The sequence below is a fragment of the Cyprinus carpio genome, chromosome B19 (genome assembly GCF_018340385.1).
Source record: "Cyprinus carpio isolate SPL01 chromosome B19, ASM1834038v1, whole genome shotgun sequence".
Lineage (NCBI taxonomy): Eukaryota > Metazoa > Chordata > Actinopteri > Cypriniformes > Cyprinidae > Cyprinus > Cyprinus carpio.
Genome location: NC_056615.1, coordinates 17,825,124 through 17,845,732, shown reverse-complemented (window position 1 = coordinate 17,845,732; position 20,609 = coordinate 17,825,124). Strand labels below are relative to the sequence as shown.

The 20,609-nt window shown below is 35.8% G+C and overlaps 1 protein-coding gene across 1 annotated transcript in view; it reads right to left on the bottom strand.

Moving 5' to 3' along the window:
• Nucleotides 1–17: 17 nt before the first annotated feature.
• LOC109111822 (CKLF-like MARVEL transmembrane domain-containing protein 8) overlaps nt 18–20,609 on the bottom strand; it is a 24,648-nt gene continuing 4,056 nt past the window's right edge. The window contains exons 3-9 of the mRNA XM_042745506.1: nt 9,883–10,065; nt 5,529–5,696; nt 5,185–5,304; nt 3,901–4,955; nt 3,555–3,728; nt 597–678; nt 18–458 (exon numbers count right to left, since the gene is read on the bottom strand). Of these exons, the coding sequence (XP_042601440.1) occupies nt 4,875–4,955; nt 5,185–5,304; nt 5,529–5,696; nt 9,883–10,065 (552 nt within the window). The 3' untranslated portion in view covers nt 18–458; nt 597–678; nt 3,555–3,728; nt 3,901–4,874. The remainder of the gene's footprint in view (nt 459–596; nt 679–3,554; nt 3,729–3,900; nt 4,956–5,184; nt 5,305–5,528; nt 5,697–9,882; nt 10,066–20,609) is intronic.

Genomic DNA, 20,609 nt, shown 5'->3' with positions numbered 1-20,609 from the left:
GAAGTTCTAAACAGTTCAACATTTTACAAACTGTATTTTTTTTTTATTTATCAACATTCATTTTTCTTTCATAAAGCATTAGGTGAACAAGTTTGGCAACCAAACCAACTAACATTACAAGAGTGCACAAGGACAATATTTTTAGTAATAATACATTTTGTAATCAAATTATTAACAAAACAGTGTTGAGACTATTATAACAGTAAATTGAAAATAAAGGCCATTTGTTAAAATGTATGCACCAGTAAATTATTGGCAGGGTATTACGATATTAAATATTATATAATAATTATAGTATTAAAACCATCTGCCTGCAATAAGCAATATGTGCAATAAGTGATATTCTATTCCATGTAAATTTACTAAAACAACCACATCCTTTTATCAATTCCCCATCCATGCTCTCCTGCTTTGTTGAGGGCAGTTAGACTATGAGACCATGTTTTGTACTGGTGGACCTGGAACAGAAATACATTATTTCAGATAATCAGTTCAGGATTCAAAAGCACCTGAAAATGTTTTGCATATCCAGCTATTTTCAGTTTATCTAAATATATTGAAATGCACACTGAAAACACGCTCAGCTCCAAACTTACCCTCAGGTTGTGAGCGGCGAGCGGCAACGAATGAAAGTATCACACTTACAACTGAGAGATACGAGGCCAGAAGACCACACACCTGAAAAACAAACACCAGAAAAGCTTACAATATTGTCAGCGTGACACAATTACAAGCAGTCACGCAAATGAAATGAGAACGCCACCTCAAAACCAGTCTTTGACATACATTTGAATTTTTACGGCAATCCTTTTTTACAAGTTTGATCGACTGTAATAAAACTAGGTTTAGCTGATAAACATTGACTGTGATGAAGCCCTTACTGAGGCGGCAACCAGAATGGGGGTGTCATAAGACTTCACAGCAGCTACAATGGAACCAGTGGAGATGAAGATGAATCCCAGTGTATCAAGCACAAACTCTTGAAGAACAAACAGAATTATAGAATAATCAGTTATATGAAATCATGATTATAATGTGGGTAGCAGTTGATGTGGTAACAAATATGGGAAAGTGACATGTCTGGTTGACATGCTATACTCCATATAAATAATTTCAAACAACTTTTTTGACAATTGTCATGTATAATTATCATACATGCAGGTTTTATCAGACATATTTGAAGTTTTCCACACCATACTACCTTGGTTGTTACCAATTTCCCTTTATATATGCACTGAACTAAAACCTTGATTTCCCTGGATGGAAAATACAGCTGGTCACTAGTTTTGGACAGACTTGCTGGTCAACTAGCTACCTTGTTCCAGAAACAACTTCACATCATTGCTTGTTTGTTGGAACGTGTCTAAAAATCGCACAGACTTAATCTGGGCTTGATACAGCAAACGTCAAAGGACGTTATCCGTCAATGACCGATCATTTCCTTGTGAGCTTTTGTAAGAATCTGAAATGGAGTAGCAATTATTAAATGTAACAATACTCACGGCCAGGGGCGGTTCTAGGGTGAGTGGAGATCCGGGGCTTAGCCCAGAAAAATCCATGTATGTAACTTTTTATTTTAATAAATCAGAAAGATTTACCTTGTTTAAAATATACAAAAACAATTAAAAAAAAGTAAAACATTTTATTTCAAGTTTATCCCTTGTATCCTGACACATATGCTGATGTTGTGTCTCTATCTCACTTTTTTTGTCTCTGTCTCTCAGTTTTCTTTTCTTTTCCAATCAAGCCTGACTGGCTACACTCGTCCTGGTAGAACAGGGATAAGAAGGAAACATTAAGCAGTGCAATGACATACTCTTATTCTACAAAGATATACCGGTCAAAGGACTTTATCTCTGTGTTTATGCATTACAGTAAACAGATTCAAGTTATTCAGTCTAGCAGATAAACCTTACCCTCTACTGAAGTTTGTGCATCATTCCTCTGCTGTGGTTGCCTCATGAAGTTTTGTCCTATAACGTTGCTGTTGCCTGCCTGCTTTTTTCTTTAATTGATTTTTTTTCTTTTTTTTATTCATAAGATCTCTTTTTTTGCTCTCCTTGCCTCTCTCCACTCCTTTCTCTTCTTCTATCCACACCTTTCATCTTCTCATTTAATCTAATGTCTTCATTCCTCTTCTTTGTTTCATTTGTTTTTAATGTCCTCCCTTTCTCTTCTCCATACATCTTGTCCACTCATTTCTCATTTTTCCTCCCTCCACTCTCTCCCCACTCTTTTTTCTCCGTATACCCTTTTACACTATTCTCCTCTGAAAGTGTGCCCACCTCTCTACTTTGCGTATTTGCCTTTTTCATTTGCTTTGAATTTTCTTTTTGTTATAATGCTTTACAGTAAAATTGTGTTTGTTAACATTAGTTATTGTAATAGTTAACATTTTACATTAATTAATATGTCCATATGGTCTGAAAATTATAAATTCTTTGTAATGAACAATTGTATTTTGATAAAAAAAGAAAAAAGATTTACAAATATGAATGAATGCAATAAAAAAAAACAATTCTTAGTTTATTGGTAATGAAGTAACTAATGATAACAAATAAAACTTTACTGTTAAGTGGTTTTATGTGCCTCCCTCCATCCCGTTTCGGTCTGAACATGGTTCTTTATTGCGTTGAGTGTATCGTCTTGATTTCATTAAGCCACTGCCTTAATGAGTGAGTCGGTCAGTCATTTAATCAATGGATTCGTTCGAAACAGATGATTCATTCCGGAAAAAAAGTAAGCAACTGTTTTTATGAATGGGTCAATGAATCATTTACTCACGCAAATTATTTCAGTAAACACCGCTGTGTGTTGCTGCAGAGCACAACAACATGCTTTGTTTGGAATCATTTCCTTTGCGAAATATGTCTTTTTTTATTATCTTGTTTATTGAATTGTTGCCATGACACGAAAAGTCTGCCACAGACCGTGCTAACCAAACATTATAACCGCTCTGTGTGTGTGTGTCCTAAAGACTGTGCTGCGCAACCGTTAACTGTTAGATGTTCAACATGTAACGTTAAATCAGACACAATTTAAAACCGAAAAAGAAATATAATACTATGATTAAAAGTTACAGATACCTGAAGCTGTTGTATCTTGGCGTTCAAGTGTTGGCTGGGGGTGTTTTACTTCCTTTTTTTTTTTTTTTTTTTTTTTTTTTGAAGAATATTGAATTATCCATTTTAATTTTCAAATAAATTGATCTAGTAAAATACTACACGCCAACAAACCGCCTGGCTCCAAAGATCTCATTTCATTGGCTGGATCGTACAGACGCTCATCGATGGTTGGCCAGTTTACATGTCAGTCAGAAGCACTAGACTCAGTGGGCGGTTTTTGTCGGGTGTAAATGACAACGCGTAAATTGACAGACACGAGATATTTATTTATTTATTTATTTATTTATTTATTTAAATTTTAATATAAATTACTTTATTGGGCATGAAAACTCATTGATGGCATGGTGGTAATAAAAACATTCGGGGCTTTACTGAAAACATTCGGGGCTCCAGCCCCCTTAGCCCACCCCTAACGCCGCCCCTGCTCACGGCTATCGTCCAGTTTACAAATGATGTCCTTTTCGGAACCCCAAATACCATCAGGAATAGAAAAACGGCGACCGTGATGGAGTAACCGAGCGTGACCCCTTCAAAGAAACCGTAAGCGTAGAAACTGTTGTACCACGTGGAACGAACACAAGCGAACGCTACAAGGAGAATCGCCTGCACACACAAACACACAATGCTGTTTCTGTGCTAGTATTACAGTACCTGTGACGATTCACAATGACGAATAATACGATATTATAATTGACAAAAATGAAACGCGGAAATTAAGGCGTGTTCTGTAGTCTGATATTTTCACGTGACATAGGTGTAGATAAGCAATACTTACGATCTGAGCGAGCTTCAGAATTCCTTGTTTTGATCGTAAGTATTCCAGAAATAAAATCCCCATCATCGTTCAGTGGATGATGTATAACAATATAGCTACTGCAGACGCCGCGACGTCAAACGAGCGCTCAACAATGCGCGCGCGTCTAGTATGATGTGGTCAGGAAACTGCATCTGACACGATTTACTTTCGTTGCTCAATTGCACAACATTATAGTCATAGTGTATCTTAATACCTGAGAGCATGAATCATAATTCGTTGGAACACATTGTGACATAACAGATGATAAATTCCGCATATATCTCATCACTTTCCCGTAATGACGAAAACATCTTTTCTTTTGCGTGGGAGATGGGGTGCACTTTTGTGAACTTCCCCTTCTAGTTTGTGTAATTGTGCAATTTACAGTCTATATTAATATACCAAATGTGAAACACAACCATACATGAGTTTGGCATTTATAAACATAAGAAGTAAATCAGATCTGCTTTCAAAGGACACAATAATGACAGCTTTAATTTGACAGTTGCACTTAGCCTATTCTAAAATACAACAAGGCTTTCATAAGTCAGTCAGGTAAGTCCAAACATCATGAGGATTTTAAACATCATTTTATATTATCAAACATGAACCAATGTTAAAAGGCACATTCAAAGCACACGTGAAACATTGTATGTCTATTCATTCACAGCCTGTCAATGAGCCTTATGATAAAACTCCATTCAATAAAGCTAAAATAATGTACGTTTTGCATGTCCATATAAAATATATCAAAATATCTTTTGTGCATTAGACAGATCTGTGTGGAATGGTTGCAAATACATACAGAGCAAAACGTAGGCTACATTTATTTATTTTTAACATAAAAGACAATCATCAGTATTAAATATTTTTTCAAGTTTAGTACATACCTGAACAATAATTGGATGAGTCATATTTTAAACATTCGATTAAAAACTACAATCCAGCACATTTTATTCATCTCCTCTGTGCCAGGATTTGTAACTGAAGAATGCACTACCAACGTAACTCAGAGACACTAGAAATGCAAAAAACTAGAAAAGAGAAAAAGAGGCATGAGTTAAAAAAAAAATTGATGCAAGTAAATGAAAAAAATATATATATTTTACATGAAAAATTAAATTTCGCTTTGGAAAATGTAACCACATATTCTGGGCTGGGGAGAGCAATCATAATAATCATCACTTGACCACAAATATATATTCCCCTCAAGGTTATGTTGTTTACAGCCTTACACGCAATTATGTACTAACTGATTATTACCGTTGATGCCGCCCAACAGTTGAAATCATGATGACCTCTGACCCCCTTATTCACCAACGTTGCCTCAGTAATAGCAGCCGACATGTACAGTAAAGCCGCAGTGGAGTTAAAAATGAGAACCTAGGATTTCAGAGACGGAACGACAATTAGGCTATTTAAGACACTTAACACAACAATATGTTCCTTAATATTTAGCCACGTTGTTTTTTAAAGTCACTTAGGTTATTTGGGTAAGTTTAAACCTGTTTTTCTAAATCAAAATGCAGAACTATTTGTGCATGTCATCATTGTATCCTTTTCTACAGCTTTGTAAAGACGATAGAACTGTACAGAAGTGCACCTACCACTGTAGTCCAGGGAACTTGTCGGATTTGTCCACTGGCCAGTTTGATGATGAGGAGGAAGAGGGTGAGAAGCCAATAGAAGACAGTCACAAACATCACCCATCCAAATGGGGAAAAACTGACATGTTCTGTGCTTGCAATCAGTGACCATACCAGCAGGCCCAAAATCTGAAGAATAAAAGAATTACTGTTGCTTTCAAATATTTAATCCTCTGGAAAACCTAAATAGAAATGTTGGAGGACAGTGGTTCTCAGTGGTTCTTTTTAACCCCTCACTGTCCACAACTATTTTTGAACACTCCATTATTTTTTTCCAGTCATTTGTGATTTATCAGATAATTGTTAAGGGCATTTTTAAGGGTAAGGGTGATTTTTTTTACTTAAAATTCTACCAAAAAAAATTTCAGAAATTGACAATGACAAAAATGTTTATTCATAATAAAAATGGCCTTGCAGCTATAAGATTTTCTCAATTTAGATGTCTTTTTGCACTTTTTCAGTTACAATTCAAGAATTTTCTAGACTGCAAGAACCCTTTTCCTTAAAGAAAAAAAAAAAAGTTGTTAAGAGAATATTAAGCAGCTTATTTAAATGCTTGTTTTGTCCCCCTGTTTGAGAACCACTGTTGTAGGACATATGTTCATTCACATATTTTACCATCCCTGTCCATATAGAAGTTACAATTTTCAGTTTAGTTTTTAAAAATGTAATTCTGATTTATAGCCTATAATATAAAAGACAATAAAATAAATCAACCTTAACGGAATGTTACGTCATTAAAATACCAATTTGTCGTATCTTTCACATATCTGAAAAAATGTGTATTGGAGACATATTTTGAAAAAGAAAGAGGAACATTCACACCGACCACAATCACCCGCACCAAAAATGAGTTTCACTGCCAGATTCAAGTTAGAATCAACAAAAAAGCGGGAAATAGGTTCTTGCAGTTACACAGAAATGAATAAGAAGTGTAGGTTAGGCTTCTCATTAATGATCCTGTACACAAATAACATGAACTCTCCATACAAGTTTGTGATGGGGACTTTGCAGCTCACATAATGAGGGCTATACATACAAATTAGGTGTCCATATCTGTGAAAAAAAAAACAAGATTACAAAGCCTTAATATGCATGCAGTGTAGACTAAAAGCCCTCCAGTCATTACTACTTCCTCCTGAATTCATTGGTAGGCATTTTTACAGTTGCTACAACTGTCTATCTTGCAAAACAGTACATTTGCCTTTTATTGACAAAGAGAACAAGTTAGAAAAATATGCGATAAACTAAAATCAACATGCAATGTTGACAATTAACTTGATTCGTTGATTTAACCTCTTAAAGGGATAGTTCACCCAAAAATGAAAATTAGGCTGTGTTTTACTCACCCCTGATGCATCCTAGGTGTATATGACTTTCTTCTTTCAGGCGAATCCAGTCAGAGTTATATTAAAAATTATTGCTTGAATAATCACTTGAATCTAGCTTGCCCTCACAGTTGTAAACGGAAGCAGTTCCGGGCGGATGACGTACAGTATGAGGTCAGCTTTGTGAATGCACCGCTCAGAAGTAGGGTGACCATATGCGCCGTTCATACGGGACATGTCCCGGCCAGGATTTTAATATTGCCTAAAATATCCAGGTTTTGGCTGTTTGCAGGTCGATCGTTGTGCGACATTCATGAGAGCTAGAGAGCAGAGCAGACGGCTCCTTATGCTTTCGGATCGCTCTCGCACCTACTTTGCTGTCTTTTTTTTTTTTTTTTTTGAGCAGTGACGATTCTATCAAACGAACGAACGAACACGTGCGCATATTGCATCGCTTTGATTGTTCCATGTAGATCTCGCCTTCTCACGCACAGCCCCACGATTGGTCGATTATGTATAATACCTGCATGTTATTGGTCAAACTGCTTTGGATGTTTTAGGCAATATTAAAATCTGGCCGGGACGTGTCCCGTATGAACGGCGCATATGGTCACCCTACTCAGAAGTGACGCACGCGGAAACGCAGCGGAGAGATCAAAACAAAACAATGGTCACTAATCAGAAGTACAAAACTAGGATTTGTAAAGAAGATGATGTCGGAGATGATGGTGCACTTTGGAAAAGAGGTAGAAATATAACTTATACAGTTAAGAAAGTTCAGCAGGCAGTAAATAAAGTCGAAGAGTGGGCAGAGAAGTGTGGCTTTGGAATATCTGTAGAGAAAACACAAAGAAAAGGAATGTTCGTATCAAGTTATCTCTTTATGGAAAACAATTGGAGCAGGTGTCAGTGGTAAGGTTTCTTGGAGTGTGGTAAGATGAGAAACTGAACTTTAATATGCATTTAGAAAAATTATTGACTAAATGTAAAAAAGCACTGAATGTCATGAGATGTTTAGCGGGTAGTGAATGGGGGGCTAGCTGTAGTTCTCTCAGAAACATATATCTGGCAGTTGTTAGGTCAGCAATAGATTATGGATGTATGGCATACGGATCAGCAAGCCAGCATGTACTGGAAAAAATTGACAAAGTGCAGACACAAGCTTTGAGAATAAAGCTGCCCTGCAGGTAGAAATGGGTGAAATGCCATTAGAAGAAAGACGAATGCAATTAAAAATGGTTTACTGGGTATCTTTAAAAGGCCACAATAGTAAACATCCAACTAAGGTGATTTTTGAAGAATGCTGGGAACGTGAGAGAACAAATATAAAAAGCATTGGTTGGATAGCAGAAGAAATGGCACAAACAATGGATTTAGTAAATAGGAAATATAGTGATGCAGTGCCTATATCTGCACTCCCACCGTGGTTATTTAAAATGCCTTCAATAGACCTGTATCTACTAGAAGTGGACAAATAAACAGTGGTGCAGTTAATGAAGTAAATTATTATATTGAACGGTTATACTATGACAATGTACAAATTTATACAGATGGAGCAAAAGATCCAGAATCTAATAAGACAGGAATAGCAATAGTCATACCACGACAAGAAGCAATTAAAGACAATTATTAAGCAAGCTGTAATTAAATCTTGGCAACATAAATGGGATACGGAGAAGACAGGTAGACATCTGTATAAAATCCAAAAGAAAGTAGGATTAAAAAAAGAGACTGGAGGTGACTTAAAAAGAAGAGAAGAAGTAATAATAGCAAGATTAAGATTAGGACATTCATCATTAAATGGAAATTTACATAAAATCAGGAAACATCCTTCTGGATTATGTAGCTCCTGTGGCGAAATTGAAACAGTGGAGCATGTTTTATTACAGTGTAGAGCATATAGTAAAGAGAGACAGATGCTGGAAACAAAGTTACAATCAGAAGGTGCAAATAATATGACTTTAGAACTAATATTAGGTAATAGAAAATTCAGAAGAATGATAATAAGTTATCTAATAGACACAGGAATCTTCATATAGAATATAGAATAAAATTTTGTTGTTGTTGTTATTTTGTTTTTTAAATATATATAAAGGCTTTGCATTGTCACTCCACACTCCAGTTCAGTTGGTGGCGGTAATGCACCAAAAGTTGGCTTGCCCTCCGCCAATAGAAGAAGAAGAAGAATGTCGGAGGATTTCGATATAAGCCAAGAGGAGACTGGTTTCTCTTTGCTAAAGAAAGGAAACGTTGCTTCTTTTGATCCTGTAAACAAACGCTGGTTTTCACGAGACTCACCGGCATTATTACGTTTTGAATATGGATATTTTTCTTTTCAAAAACGCATCGATTCGCCACAGGAGGCCTTTGTTCACCCCCAGAGGCGTGTAAGACATTTTTTTATGGAAGGGCGCTTTTTATTTCACGTCTTTTGGACTGAAGGAATGCAACACCCGTTGAGTGCCATGAAACAGCTTGAAAGATCAAAGTAAATTTTTAATAAAACTCCGACTATATTCATCTGAAAGAAGAAAGTCATGTGCACCTAGGATGCCTCGAGGGTGAGTAAAACACAGCCAAATTTTCATTTTTGGGAGAACTAAAGGTGAGTGAATTTACACCGTGCAATTTTCACCAATACAATTTTAAAATGTCTTTCAACACGAACGACTTCGAATGGACATCGTTTACCTTAAGTCACTATCTGAGGTAAACAGTGCTGCATATCTTCGTTTTGGAAAGGAGAATAGCCTACATTCGGTTGCCTAGCAACCAGACCGTCCAGCGCACGTCATGGCTCTTAAAGCGCTATTCTACTTGTGAAAATTCCAGGGGAACAATCACAAGGAAGGATAAGAGAAAAAAAAAAACAAACAGTAGAAAGGTTTCCCTCACCATTTTAAAAAAAAGTCTTTTACGACAAGCCTGTTGGTTTTCTTCCTCAATTGCCCATTTTAGTTGAATGTAAGTTTTAATAAAGTACTCACCACTTCCACAAAGATGAGGTATTCAGACAGGCTCAGCATGGACTCTTGCTCGTACCACGGGGTTCCTGAGCTTGAATTCCCGAATTCCTGGTAAGGGCTGCTCACGGAGGTTATTACCGATCTAGAGTTTGGATTCTCCGCCATAAATGCGCTCCAAAATCTTTCTGCTCCACTCCTTTTAAGCTACTATTATTCTAACCTGTTGTTATTAATATGTAATCTATTTATTTAACCCCACGAGCATACTTTCATCCATACTTTTCGTAAATTCTAGCTCCACTACAAACTATCAAGAAAAAAAAAGGTTTATTTGCATACTGAGGTTGCAGCAGGAAAGACTCCGCCCACAGACCACCCCCATCCTCTACCACAGTTTACTTCCTCCAGAATACACCTGATCAGGTTAGATGCTGCATTTCCAATAATAATAATAATAATAATAATAATAATAAATAACAGTTAACATTTTAATTAAAGTATCTATTTAAAAATGAAGGGAAAAGGGTTGCTGATGGCATTAGAAATAAAATATTTGCAGTGAGTCGTGATGAATGTATGCCGCACGCGCTAAAGTGTCCAGTGAGGGTCAGGGTTTATTCGTGCGCGTCATCACTGCAGAGTTCTCCACTAGATGGAGCCACAGTCAAATAAAACTCTAGACACAGTTTCACTGCAAAAAGAAAACAAAATAGAAACTGACATACTCAAAAAAATTAACGCTTTTTAGACAGCCTAATAATTGATGGTGCATTTTTTAGAAATAGTTTTTAAGGACAATATATATCTGATATAAAAATTTGCTATTCAAAAGTTTTGGGGTCAGATTTTTTAAGGCAGTAAATTGATCGAAAGTGACAGTAAAGACATCATAAATTCTGTTCTTTTGAACTTTGTTTTAATAAAAAAAATTCTAGAACTGTATCATTTCCACAATTTTTAATATTAAGCAGCATATTAAGCAGCATAGTTGTTTTTAACATTTATCAAGATAAGATTTGAGCAGCAAATCAGCATATTAGAATGATTTCTGAGGGATCATGTGACACTGGAGGCTACAGTAATGGCTGCTGAATATTCAGCCTTGCCATCACAGGAATAAGCAACATTTTCAAATGTATTTAATAAACTATTTTGTGTGTGTGTGTGTGTGTCTGTTATCTTTCTAGCTACTTGATAAAGTAAATGCAGACTTAGTGAGTGTACAAAACTTCTTAGAAATACATAAATGAATAGATACTGTAGATAGATAGATAGATAGATAGTATTGAGTCCAAACTTTTAAATGGTAGTGAATGTACTATAGTAGACAGTACTATAATAATAATAATAATAATAATAATAATGTTTAGTGATTTTTTTTTAAGTTTCTCTTAGGCTGGTGTGTCTCTAAACAATGAGATAAAAAATGCAAATCTAGCAAAAATTAGATCAGTTTGTGTTGTTTGGATTCTTATTAACTCCCGAACCTAAACTACTGCTTCTGCACACAGTTAATAAATGAATACAGTTATCCTAAAAGCTCCATTTAAACACTATATTATCTGTGCATGTGTGCCGTTTTAATGATTGACATAATTTACAGAAAAAAATTCTCTACTGTCACATATAAATGATTAATCCATTAATGTTCAGATTCATAACCCATATTATTCTGACACACATTCATTACTCCGTCAAATACTCTGTGCATGTGACATTTGTTGTATCAAATTTAATATTCCTCTTTGCGCTCTCTTCGCTGCCTTGAAGGCAGATTAATGAGAAGAAGTCTAATTGGCTGAAATTGGATTGATAAGTGGATGCTGCAGATTTGCATAGAGAAAGTTATGAATTTTAATGTTTTTTCCTTAAAGTGGATATGTAAGATAGAGCTGCTGCTGAATGCTCTCTTAATAGAAAAAAACAACAACATTTCGGCAGATAGGCACCAGAACAGGAATGAAACGGAGAAAGAGGAGTACAGAAGAAAGAGCCGGCGAAGGTTTTGAAGCCATCCTTCTGGTTTGGAGGCGTCTGTAACAAAACTTTCACAGATGAAATCAATTTATACAAAGCGAGTGGGAACATTGGATGACATTAGCAAGGACAGCATTGATATTTTTTCACTCCAAATGGCATGAAGAGCTCTATACGTCTAAAAAACACCAAAGGATGAGTTCAAACAACAAAACCTTATGTGCCATGTGCAGTATGTCTGTGTTTGTGTGAGGTTACCCACATAAAACAGAGAGTCATGTCCTTGCAGGCCCCTCTCCCACCTGTGCTGAGACAACAAAGAAAAAATGATTTAAAGGAAAAAAGATTTAGCGTCTTTGGATCTGAGAGTATGAAAATTAGTCTTTCTCTGAGATTTAAAATAGAGAAAAAGAATCCAAGGCAGAAACATGTCTAAACACATTCTATGTGTCCAAACACATCGCACGGAAGGGCCTTAATAAAAGAACAGATACGTCAGAACTGGTCTATAGTGTCGCATTCAAAGCTGAAGAAGGAATAAAAGCCGGTCTAATTGTTGTTGTATTACTCATTATTACATTAAGGTCATACTCTGACTAAATTATGAATCCTTAAGTGGCCTTTATAAAATGATTCAGATCAAGAACAAATATGGCACAACATCTTATTCCTGCCTTGAAATCTACACTAAATTTAATGGGTACAATAGTAATAGAAACATTTTTTATGGTCCCAAAATATGAGGATTTTATTAATTGAAAATTGATGGAAAGATATAATTAGTGGAAAATGAAATGGTAAAGAAGTTTGTTTTGATTAAAAACATATAAATAAAAAGTCAGCTATAAAGGTGAACTGGGTAAAAGGCCCCCGGGCCACAAAAATAATATAGTGTAGCTATAAACTGTTTCCCCATCTGCAGTTACTCCTGATATAATAACATTCAACTATTTAATCAACATATGTCAAGCTTCAATGACTTTATTAGCTTCAAACTCAACACATTTTAATCTAAGAGTAAAGTAAAAGAAGCATAAGTAGGCCTATGTATTAAAGATGGACATGTCTTGAGCAGACAAGAGACAAAGAACAAGGAAGAAAAGAGTGATAGTTCTCTTCCGTTGATAAATGAGCAGTGAGTGATTCTTTTACAAGGCGGCAAACAAACAAAATATATATTCATACTACTGCATCAAAACATTATCTCATTAATCCTTGGAAGAAATATTTGATAACACAATTCATATGCAAATAGGTTTAATCCATATTTAATCTGTGTCGGAGTTGGTGTGGGAATTGTGTGTTTGTGGATGAATGTGTGACTGGGGTTGCTCCTCATCACTCAAATCACTGTATCGCTGCTGTCATTCCTGTTTAACATTGACTTTGACAAATCCAGAGGAGAAGGACGTTGCAGACACTTACACAAACTCCTGCACATACAAAATCATTTTATACTTATATAATGCAGTCTTTTTTGAAGAGTAGGATGTAACTGGAGGTTTGATTCAACTGGATTCATGGTAAAATGAATGAGAGAAAACTTCATGATAAAATCTTTCATCAAAGCTGCCAGTATAAACATCAATTATACTATATTAAGCAATAAAGGCAAAATAAATTAGTTGCCGTAATGGCTAATACTCATGCTTCGATACATTGCACCATGGTGCTCATGTGGAAAAGCAGGTTCAAGTCAGGCCTGTGATGCCCCATTCCCATCTCTCTTTACTTAATAATTTATGTGACCAAGTGACTACTGACCAAGTGCTAAATCACACCCTGAAATTAGGTTTATATTATATGTAATCCATAATGGATATATTTACAGTACCCTAAAAGTATTTACACATTTAATTATGGGTACATTATTTAGATGCAACTAATGATGTGTAAAAAAAAAAAAAAAAGTAAATAAATAAATAAATAACCAACCCCCTGGATTACTTAAATTTAACTTAAAAAGGTTAAAAAGGTTTTATCATGTTAAATTCATAATGGATGTATTGTGGCAAAAAAAAAAAATATTTAGACTAATTAGAATAATTCATACAGACAAACAAACTCCCAGAAACTGATAGTCACTGATACTGACACATAATCATAAACTGTCCTGTCTTTTTTTAAAATCTTTTTGTAGTGTGTGTGTGCTTTATGGCCTCTAGAAGTCAATGACATTGAGTCCAGTGGCAAACTTTATAGTGTGTGGGAGAGAGAGAGATTAGAGTCTCTTGGGGGAACCAGAGATCCCAGCGGCCCTCATTATCCACCTATTTGGTGTCACTTGTGGTCAAGCATAAATATGTATTGAAAGATCAATGTTTGTGAGTGTGTGGGTGCGGGTGTGTGTTTGCTCAGTCCCAACATCACTGCTGGGCCTTTATGCTCATTGAGACACAGGCCAGACTCTGTTTACTTCAAAGAGACCCTTGTTCACAGCCAAGAATTATGTCCATTAGTGTCATATTCATTTACAAAAACCCATTACAGTCTAAACACTCTCTTAGGCCACAAACAACAAGAGCCACAGACCCATACTACAAATTGTGTTATTCCTTCATGATGAACATGACTTGCTTAGTGCACAAATTGTATTAAGGTACATATGTTTTCACTCAGGATCAAAGACATTTCTTTCATATGGGTGCACGCTTTCAAAAATCACACTTTTATTAAACCCCTCAGTTCGTTTCAGCGTTAGTTGCATCTCTTTCACTCTGTAAATGGCTGCATCTTGGCTTTTTGCTTAAAATAACTTGCTCAATTGAGAGCCTAACCAACCATATTTCCCTTGGGAGAGACGGAGAAGGCAGAAAGAAAGAAAAGGAGGAGAAAATGGTGAGGAGGCAGTGGACTGTGTTTTTCTTGGGCCCCCTGCAAAGTCTTCTGGGAGCTGGAGGGAGTGTCTGGTCATCAAAAAGGGGCGTGGTTGCATCCAACCATCAAAAAGGTCTCTAATCCCCTGGGCCGAGGCCTCCTGTCCAATTCATTCGGAGGAGCTGTCAGTCAAATGAATCGCCTCACTTTCAGACACTGAAGTGCAGCAGTTCTGTTCCCAATTAAATGATGGACTCTCTCCTCAAGTACAACATATACATAAATGCAGCTGGTCCACAAAAGGGTCTTTCATTAGTCTACTCTTCCTGTCCTCTGGGATTTTAGATTTATCGAGCTTCATAGCCCTGGGCCATATTCGATGAGGTGATCGAATTTGAGGTTTTTACATGTTTTTTTTTTTTTTTTTTATCCACTGGTTGTGCAAAACATTTGGAGAGAAAACTTAAGAACCTAAAGAAGAACAAAATCTATCTATTGAGATGGAAAATTTGAAAATTCATTTGATGATGGTTTTAAGGTTAATTGATTAAAAAGTACCTGCTCCATATAATGAAGTCTCAGATCGCCCAAAATTGTTCAAGGATTTGTCAGAGGCTATTTCTGCACTAGGTGACGATAGGTGACATTTTGTGCATTGTTTTAATGAATTAATGATTCATTCACTGAGCTGATTTGTTAAAAAAAAAAACACTGATTCATTCAGATATAAAATAATTATCTTAAAATAAATATGAAGAGAGTTTTTGAACCTTTCACTCAACCAATTTGTGCAAAAACACAAATAAATTCAGGAATGAATAATGAATATATCACTGAATCATTTAATCAACTGATTTGTTCAAAAACACAGATTCATTGGGGAATTTATGTGTGTTACTGAATCATTCAATCAACCGATTTGTTAAAAACTACTGATTAAATTAGGAATGAAAAAAGTGACAATATATGAGTGCATCATTAAATAATTTAATCAACTAATTTGTCCAAAAACACTGAGCCATTGAAGAACAAAGCAACTTTGAGTGATTTACTGAATCATTAAATCAATTGATTTATTTAAAAATATTAATTATTTCAGGAACATAATAAGTGCCTGTATTTAAGAATGTGACACTGAATCATTCAATCAACCGATTTATTCAAAGACACTGTTTCAATGAGGAGTGAATCAAGCATCTTTATGAGTGAGTAACTGAATCATTCAATCAACCAATTTGTTCAAAAACACTGATTCAATAAGGAGTGAATAAAATATCTTCACAAGTGAGTCACTGAATCATTGAATGAACTGATTTGTTCAAAAACACTGGTTCATTCAAAATTGAAACACAACATCTAGGTGTTGCTGTGAAAGATCAAAGGTTTGATTAGACGTTTAGAATTATTTTCATTGGCAAAGCAAAAATAAACAAAGTAACCGACAGTATTTTGCCTAAGAGTTTAAGTTACTCAACATCAACTCCTTGTATAAAAGTACTGTGTTATTGAAGCAATATCAAACTCGCAATCTGATTTGGGATAGGTTCTTTTAACTTGAGCCAGTATGTAATCAATCTTCCAGAACACCCTAGCAACTACATGGATATATATGTAGTAAAATGACTCAGAACACTTCATATGCAGTAGGACTTTTTGTCTGATTTATACATGTCAAACACAAAGCTCAAGGCAGACATGAAATGTTTCACGTGTGTTACTCATGCGGATTACTTTGTGTAGGCTCGTAAGTTGAGCTTTCATTAGCAGTAGAGATTTCACTGGAGACTGAGTGGTTGTCAATCACAATGATCTCTGCTGTGAGAAGCACACGTTGTCTTCCCTCACTCACAAAGACACGCACACATAACCGAGCTGCTTATTAGAGCTGATAGGGGAGTCTGGGAGGTCTTCGGGTCAAGAGATCACAGGTCACCGTGTCTGATTTCCCTGTGCACTGTCATGGGTTGGAGGGGGTGTGGTTTGCGATAAACCTGCCTCTGGCACTAAGACGGAGAATATCTCCTAGAAAAGCATGATTGACACCGCTGCTGCCTCCAGCCTTGCGTGAGGGTTGTGAAGGTCACGTATACAGTATGTTTCAGAGAATCAATGCACACACACACACACACACACACACACACACACTGCTCAAGGCCTGTAAATTGTGCTGGAGGTGAAGATGCATTGGGAATATAAATATGAATATCAATTACATTATAAAGAATTTGCATATCTGCATGAATGATTAAGACTTCATATATGAGATAGATGTGAAATACATAATCTAAGATGAAATAAACCAGTTGTATCTATATCTAGGAAAAATCCTCTTTGTGCTACTGTGCAAAGACAGGTGATATTCTAGTCTCACTTCTCTGAGGACCCCTTCAGCTGTTGAACTGCAGCCCGCCCCCATTTTCTTTTCCTTCATTTCAGTGCAACAAAGAATCTACTTAACAGATAATTACAGCCCAAGGCTCTGTGAGATTAAGAGACACTCGGAGAAAGAAAGAGAGAATATCAACTAAAATTTAGTTTTTAGATTTCTTTTTTTTTTTTTTGATCAAGGCTTCTACATCTACTACTTCTCATCATTATTTTTTATTTTCATTATACTATTAATCTGTGGCATTATTACTAGTGTTGTTGTTTTTGTTGTTATATTATTAACCTGGGGACATTATGGAGTATGAAAGTGAATTCATTTAATTTGAGCAATAACATACATTGGGAATTATTATTATTAATCTTTGTGTATTACTTTTTATTTTTTCTAATAATAATAAAAATCATTTATGTAATTATTATTATTATTATTATTATTAATAATAATAATAATACATTTTCTCTTTTATTTTTATTATTTTTTCATAATAATAATAAATCATTATTAAATTATTATTATTATTATTAGTAGTAGTAGTAGTAGTAATAATAATAATAAATCATTATTATTAAATTAGTATTATTAGTAGTAGTAGTGGTAGTAATAATAATAATAATAGTGCTTTACCCAATTCCCAAAGTACAATGTTATTAATCAAATTGATTCAGTTCCATACTCCATTATGCCTCAAATTATGTTTGTCTCACAATGAATCTTAAAATTGCTTAAAAATGATCTTAAAAATAGAATAAAATTAAGAAAAATTAAACAAACTGACATCACAATAACAGTATATAAAGCTAAAAAATAACAGTATATATATACTTTGAAGCTATAAAAGATAAACATTTTGTTTTTTAAATAAACAAGATAATTTTGTCTTTGATTTGTTGAAAAATATATGTTTAAATCAAAATCTCTGACCTTTGATAGACTTTGGTTTTGTGACAAATGTGAACAGTTTAAGACATTGCTGAGATCTCTTTTGGAGCTCTAAAGGTACGTTTTTACTCAGATCAAGTCTTCTTATGTTTGCAACTCTCCATTTAATCTCATTGCTGTCTAAGAAAAACAGCTGAGATATTACAGAGATCTCGTGTGATTTTTCTTTCCTGTGGGTTGCTACTGGAGCGCTGACATCATTATTAACGACATCATACTGCCTCATCCGATCTCTCAAGCTCTCTTTGCACAGATAATGAAGCTTCTCTCCTCTCATTCTTAACTAAAGCGCTTGTACATTAGCAGAAAACTCAGCGTCTCTGGGTTTATCTCTTAGTTCATCTCTTTTATCTGAGTGAAAAGCAGGCTTTCATCTCCCTGTTTCAAGTGTACGGCTGTCCCCACCCAGCCTCTCTGCTCAACCAACAGACACCTGCACACATGTGCACGGATGCGCGTGAGCGCCAGAGTGCCTGTAAGTGCCTCTCCTGCCATAAACCCCCTGGTTGCCAGGCAACAGACCCCTTGCTCTTGTCAGAGAGGCTGAATAAGCATGTCTATGTGTGTGTGTGTTTATGGGGCTTCCCAACCTTTTATACATTGCAAGCAAATACTTAAACTGCAAACGAATGATGAATCAGCCAGTGCTAGTATTGTCGTGTCAGCTAATCACTCATGGCAACCTGGGAGTATATTGATGAATTGAGAAAAGTAATTTTTGATGGTAGTTTAAATTGGTGTAGTAGAGTTTCTTTATGAGAGTAGCTAGCTCTGAATTAAATGACATTTTATGAATATAATGAGAGTATTATTGACAGTGCAAAACCGGCAGGTTTCAGTGTATTACTGTGTGGTTGCTAGGGTGTTCTGGGAGGTTGCTATAGTGGTTGGTTATTGGAACAAGTCAAAAATTACTCCAGATCTCTATTATCATGATCCTTTAATCAAAGTCTATACGTTTTTTTAACCTTTTTTGGTCAGTTAGGTGATTTTAAACCTTTTTACTACTGACAAAATATTACGAGCCAACCATTGATGAATGAGACATTTATCTGACAAACTGCAGAATCTAATCAGATGAAAATCTTACAAACCTACACATCATAGTAATGGTTGCTATTGTTGTGAGAAATAGGCAAAGATGGTCTTATTATGCCAACCTCCTTGGCTCGATAATTGGAGAAAGCATAATGGTCAGCTTGGATGATGTGTACCTTGATAACCAATCACATTATAGACTTGACAGAGAATTTCTGTCAGTGTTGTGCAACAGTCAGTCACTGGTTGTGCATATTGCTGAAATGAATAAGGAGTGCCATGAGCTTAATCCTACCTGTCGCAAAACTGTCCATGAATTCTCTTAAAAGACAGCTATTTTTTCAATGTAAACTCAAAAAATAGACAAATCCAAAATTAAAGTTTAATGTAAAAAAATGAGTAGGATACTTTCTTTTCCTGATTACAATTCTGACAAAACACACACACACACACACACACACACACACACACACATACATATCTATGACACAAATACCATTTAGCCTAACAGTTTAGCTTATACAGTACAGATTTGCACTACCTTATGTATTTACACCACGCCGTTGTGCTTTAGGCATCCCGAGTTCAAGTCCAGGCTCGCGGACCTTTCCTGATCCTGTCCAGCTCTTTCTCTTCCACTTTGCTTTCTGTCGTCTCTGCACTGTCCTATCAAATTAAAGGCGAAAACACCAAAAATAAATCTTTACAAAATGTGTGATGTAATGATGTTACATTATTCATTTATATTATTGTTATAATATAATGTAATATAATGAAAATTTCATTTTGTACGGTGGCCTAGAGAGCTTAACGTGCTGCAACTTCAGAAAACACATGCAAATAGAAAAAGCACCAGCAAATTAAGAAAACATCTTCGTCAGTTTGACAGCACGTGCTGCAATACTCGCAACACAACCAAATAAAAAAACATGCTGAAAATCCCCACAACACAAACAAATAGGCTAAAGAAACATACTCACAACCCATCCAAATACAGAAACGTGCAAGTAACACAAAACAACAACAAAATTACCTCAACAAAATTAAAATGACCTATGTTAAATACTTGGGGTGGGGGATCATATTTGACAGTGAGGGAATCGTAATCGTGGACGATTCACTGATCGAGTCTAATAATTCAAACCACTAACTCATGAGTCATGAGCGAGGCTGTGTGGTGAATCTTTTTGACTGACTCATCACCCACTGATTCATTTTTTCGGGAAGCGAAAGGAGCCATTTGTTAAAAAAGCTCAAACATTAGGCCTGTCCTAATTATATCTGATAAATCGCATATGACACACACAAAGGTTTCCGGACCTTTTCTGCTGACCTTTGCAAACATTGCTAATAAAGAAAAAAAAAAAATGAACGTGAAAGTGATGTGACATACAGCCAAGTATGGTGACCCATACTCAGAATTCGTGCTCTACATTTAATCCATCCAAAGTGCACACACACCGTGAACACACACACACACACACCGTGAACACACACCTGGAGCAGTGGGCAGCCATTTACGCTGTGGCGCCCGGGGAGCAGTTGGGGGTTCAGTGCCTTGCTCAAGGCCACCTCAGTCGTGGTATTG